Raw genomic sequence first — 5664 nt, 5'->3', positions numbered from 1 at the left:
ATGATGAAAAAGTGTTCACCAACCACTAAAACACGCATATTGTGTAACATGAAACAAGATGTGAAAGTTATGAAAAGCAAATCATGATAATGTAAAATTTGCAATAAAAATGTTAATGTAGTAGAGAAGAATTATATTAAAGCACAAAAGTATCGTACAATGAAGAGGAAGCTCGCGTTTTATTGGCTAATCGTGTTCGTTATCATGACGACAGCTATATCCTCACATGTGAAAGATAAAAATGATACGTTCACTGCGCGCGGTGAAGATATGATTTTTTAGTAAAAGCAGAAATCCTGGTATTTCATCAGTATCAATATAATAAATACCCATTTGTAATCTGACTGTGTACAAATAAAGTTTTCCAATCCATTCCATAGGGGTGTAAAAATATATGGTCATACACGGGCCTAAAGATGTATGCAGGGGTACACGGTTTTCATGAGTATTATTTGTCTAAAAAATACACTATAATAAGGGATACACGAAATACCTACGAAACTTCAAGATGGCGGCCAATTCGTGAACTGCATCGAACTGTAACAAAAGGTATGCACATCTAAATACCTCGCCATGTCGATTAAGTATTAAATATGACCAATAAACGATTTTTAGGGGAGGGCTCCGCATTTTCTCCTCTCCCGTGCGTGCGGACCCAAAGTTGTCTTGTCTTGACAATACCTGTTGATTTCATTTTCTCTTCAGCTGTCTTTCAAGCCACTAAAATCTTTAACGAGCGTCTTCAGTGCACGATTCGATTTCAAACGGTTCGAGGGTCAAGATGTTCTATGCAAGTAAAAGGCGAATGCACTCTATTTTGTTAGTTGCAATAACTTCTTCGATTGTAATACTTGTTTTGGTGAACGAATACTTGAATGAGAAGAATTATAATCACAAACTGAGACTCGTGCACATTACTTCGATGGATAAGAAGAACAACTCTTATGCGTCGCTGTTGACTGATTCGCTTCCAACCGCCGAAGGAGAGCCAATACTGCACAAAACACACCTCATATCGCGAAAGCGATGTCTTCATAAAATATTTCTTTTGAACATGGTTATTTCGAGCCCTTATAACTTTGAAAAAAGATCTGCCATTCGAAAAACGAGGGCCAGTGGCCCATCTGTGGACGATGAATGGAAGACTGTGTTTCTTGTCGGTCAAGGGAATGGAGACCGTTTGCAGAATGAACAGCTAGAAGCCGAGGAAAGAGTGCACGGGGATTTAATAAGGGGAGCGCAAAAGGAACATTACAGGAATCTGACCCTGAAGACACAAATGGGTCTGGAATGGGCGTCAAAATATTGCGATTTCCAGTTCTTAGTCAAATCCGATGATGACGTTTTTGTTCATCGATATAACCTCATAGCCTTCTTAAAAAAGCCTGATACACCAAAAACCAAGCTTTACACTGGGCGCTGTCCTCAGCAGGGTACTCCTCGACGTGGAGGGAGGTATGGGGTGTCTTGGGAAGAATACAACGAAACGAGATACCCACCATTTTGCGCTGGACCAGCTTACGTCTTATCATCAGACCTCGTCCCAAAGTTAGTGGATCTGTTTGACGTAAAGGCCCCTTTGCCTCTTGAAGATGTCTACATTGGAACCTTGGTTGACAAAATTGGCGGAGTGAAAGCTGTTACGCACCCAAGGTTTCGTCTCCTAGAATTCGGACCTTGCAGATATCATTCAGATATTTTTGCTTATCATAAAGTTAAGAACGAAATCTGCAGGATTGAGCTGTTTAACTTAGCAATGAAAGAAAGATTGCAGGCTACACAGCGTCCCAGGGTAATAATGTCGGGAAAGAATGACACTGAACCTTAATACGTATATCGATCAAACCTTTTGTTTTTTGGGGGGGGGGGGGTGGTTTGGGAACAGACCTTTTTTTTATTTTTAATAAGAACCGTTTCGATAAGGGCGGTCAGGCTGAGATTAACCAGAGTTTTACGAACATACTAAGAACACTACCCTGGCTGAGAGTCCCTTAAGAATGTCTTTATCATTTTGTTTTTGTCTTTGTTTTTGTGGGTAGTATACCGTCGTTTCCATCTAAGCGTGGACACACCACAGGAAAACATGTTCTTTGAAGTTTGAGTTTGGCAGCCGTTAACATAAGCAAACTTTTGCGTGCGATAGTTTGACTGAACGTATTAATTTCTTAGAAAAAGTCTTTGATATCCAGTCTTCATGCCATTCTAGAAAAACTTGCATAAACATCCCTCAAACTTCGAAGGATTGAAGAGAAAACTTGTCATGTTTGCAACCAGTTAGAGCATGTTTTCCCCGTGACGTGTCCACGCTTAGGTGAAACGACGCTAAATAAAGGTAAAAGATATGTAAACTGTAGTCTAAAGGCGCCCGCAAACGAGGGACAATGTTGCGGAAACATTGTTGTGGAAGCAAATAATTCCCCGTTTGCGACCCCGGGAAACATTCCTTGCGGAAGCAAAAATGTTTCTAAATTTGTTCCGAAACTATTGCTTCCTCAGCAAATGTTTCCTCGTTTGCTAGCCGCGGAACTTTCGGGAAACAATGTTTCAGCGGCAATGATTGCGGTCGCATTAGGGAGTTAATTCTACTGTTAAATCAAGTTCTATTGTTCATTGTTATATAGCTGAGTTTTTTCCCCCAGCAGCGCGCGCTCTCATTGGTTACTTCGAGGTCACATGATATCTAACACTGAAACTGTTTCCCGCCAAAAGTCTCTTAGCGGGCAACAGTGCAAAATCCACGACGTCAGAGGGTAACAGTGCACTGTTACACGCGAATGTTGACCGACGACCGCCGTTGCTGTTGCCGTTGCACGTTTTTCTTTTTGTGCTATATAACAAATCACTTAATGACCGGTCCCTCGGGAAACAATTCATTTTGTTTCCCCGAGGCGCAGCCGAGGGAAACATTGAGTTTAGTGTTTCCCTAGGAATTCACCAGTGAGTTGACACTAGAGTAGTGTTCACTCAAGTGTGACCGCAATCAATGTTTCCTCGTTTGCGGCGGGTGCGAATTTATATTTTGAGATGACATTCTCGTTGCCGTCGTCGTTGCTTAAGTTCTGTAATAATAGGAACTTAAACAACGACGACGCTGACGACAACGAGGAGGTCATCTCGAATCAATTATTTGGAAAGATTCGGTTGTCACACCACTGTTAAAGAAACAAGGCCTTGACTTTGTTTTAAAAATTTTCGACCTATCAGCAATCTTTCCTTTGTTTCAAAATTGGCTGAAAGAGTGGCAGCTGATCAGATCCAGTCCTACTTAAATGAGAATAATCTTTTTCCTACATTGCAATCAGCCTATCGACAGCACCACAGTACAGGAACCCCCCTACTTAAAGTCAAGAATGACATTTTGATGAACATGGAAGATATGCATGTCACATTGCTTGTGCTTCTTGATTTAAGCGCCGCTTTTGATACTGTGGATCATCGGATTCTCTTAGATTGCCTCCAATTTGATTTTGGAATTTCAGGTTCTGCACTTAATTGGTTTGAATCGTACCTCCCTAATAGAACCCAGTGTATCTCTATCGATGGTGTTACATCGAATACTTTCAATCTTAAATTTGGAGTTCCACAAGGTAGCTGTCTCGGGCCATTATTATTTTCTCTCTATGCTAGCAAGCTTTTTAAGATCGTCGAGTCACATCTTCCTAATCTCCATTGTTATGCAGATGACACACAACTGTATATAGCGTTTAGACCAGGAAATGATTTGGAGGAAACTGCTGCCTTAACTGCCATGGAATCATGTATTGCTGATATCAGTCAGTGGATGCACACGGATAAGTTAAATCTGAATTCAGATAAGACAGAATGTCTTCTAATTGGAACGCGACAACAACTTCAGAAAGTCAGCAACATCAGTATGTTATTGGTTGGCGACTCCCAAATTGCTCCATCATGTGAAGTTCGAAACTTAGGAACCTGGTTTGACTCGAAATGAGTATGCTAAGTCATATTAACAGAACTTGCTCATCTGCTTTTTATTATGTTTATATTTAAGTCGTTCAACTACCGAATCATTAGTTCATGCTTTTATAACCAGTAGAGTTGATTATTGTAATAGCCTATTATATGGCCTCCCGAATTCACATATCATGAAACTCCAACGCATACAGAATGCCGCAGCTCGGCTGGTCATAGGAGCACCAAGATTCTGTTATACATAAATTTGTACCAGTGAATGTAGGAATAGAGAAAGGAAACCAGCAGTTGCCATAAGAACTATCCCATTGACAATCGAAAACCAGGTGAGTAGTAATATAGATTTAGCCAAGCCTAAAAGCGGAGCTCCCCGGTTATTTATTCTGCTTGTAGCCTGAAGGGTTAGTGAAAATAAAAGGTTTCGAATTGTCCGCGTTTTGATGTTTCCGGTTCCTCCTTTACAATTAAATCATTTTCTCTGCTTTCTTCTATACAAAAATTCATTGCCTAACTTGACTAGTGAATTCCAGGGTAAATTTTACGCTGAAAATCCATATCGCATGAATCACGAAGCGATGAGTACGATATAGGTTTTTGGAGTGAAATTTACCTTGGAATTCACCAGCTTGGCAATGAATTTTTCTTGAACTGCATGAATTTTAAAAGAAAACAAGGACACCTTCAGCGAGCGAATGGAAAAGGAAAAAAGCCATTTCAGAGTCAACCCGTCAATAGCCAGCGAATAGGAATCACTCTAAAATTAGAAGCCATAAAAATAAAACTTTTTTAATTCAAGGTCAAAGAAGAGTTTTACTGAAGTACTTTATTCCACTTTATCTCGGAAAACGAGATCATTCACATTTTGATGTATTTCATTGAAACACGTCAGGTTGGCTTGGAAGAAGAATCAGCAAAATACGGCAAGGCAACCAAGAAAGGACGAACCGCAAACAAGATCCCTCCAACACTTAAATAACGTTTAGGTGCTTTAAGCAAACTTCTGAAAACACCAGCTAGTGAGATTTCCCCATAATTTTACGAGAACTCATTTCGATTACATGTTTATAACATAAGGGAAAATTTGCTTGGCACTGTCGAGGCACAACGAAAACCAGTTGGGCAAATGGATTAAAAAAGCACTTGTTCGCTCGCATTTTAGAGCAAAACAAACGAAACAAATCAACTTTTTCTTATGTCCAAAAGAATACAGATAATTGTTATTTAATTCCAGTTGACAATAAAAATTCGATTTTCATTCCTGAACAAAGAAAGAACCAATTAAACCACCTTTTAAAAATACGCATCCACTTTAAATAACGCATCCGTAAAAATAACTAACGGTTTAGTGCCTAAGGAAAGAATTTGTGGAGTAACTTCTTCCACTAATTGTGTAGTGTAAACCGGATGCCTTACCGTACCAATTTAATTTTCGGTTTTGGGACCACGTTTAGATGTTTACCCGTTTTTGAAGAAATCGGGTAAGGCAAGGACGCAAACTGGCACCTTAGCCTTTTTAAAGAAGTGTAAACGTTCCCGCTTGCCTAGAAGCCAATTTCTGATCAATCTGCGCGTGTCACAGCTCCACAACGCATGCTCAGAAGTGGTAGTAGATTCAAAATGGCGGAGAAAGGGAAGTGAACTGACGAGGAGGTAGGAGCAGCGTCTCTTCTATTTTCAATAGGCGTCAAATGTGATGTAAAGGCGATTATAAGCAAAATACGGAAACTTCGT

The 5664-nt window shown here is 40.0% G+C and overlaps 1 protein-coding gene across 4 annotated transcripts in view; it reads left to right on the top strand.

The window, feature by feature from the left end:
* Positions 1–4353, top strand: part of LOC137995054 (beta-1,3-galactosyltransferase 5-like) — a 28470-nt gene extending 24117 nt beyond the window's left edge. For all 4 annotated transcript variants that reach the window (XM_068840637.1, XM_068840638.1, XM_068840636.1 and 1 more), the window contains exon 2: positions 706–4353. In XM_068840637.1, coding sequence (XP_068696738.1) covers positions 782–1828 — 1047 coding nt within the window. In that variant the 5' untranslated portion in view covers positions 706–781 and the 3' untranslated portion in view covers positions 1829–4353. The remainder of the gene's footprint in view (positions 1–705) is intronic.
* The last annotated feature ends 1311 nt before the right edge of the window (positions 4354–5664 follow it).

The sequence above is a fragment of the Montipora foliosa genome, chromosome 3, assembly GCF_036669935.1.
Source record: "Montipora foliosa isolate CH-2021 chromosome 3, ASM3666993v2, whole genome shotgun sequence".
NCBI lineage: Eukaryota > Metazoa > Cnidaria > Anthozoa > Scleractinia > Acroporidae > Montipora > Montipora foliosa.
This window is presented reverse-complemented; position numbering and strand designations above follow the sequence as displayed.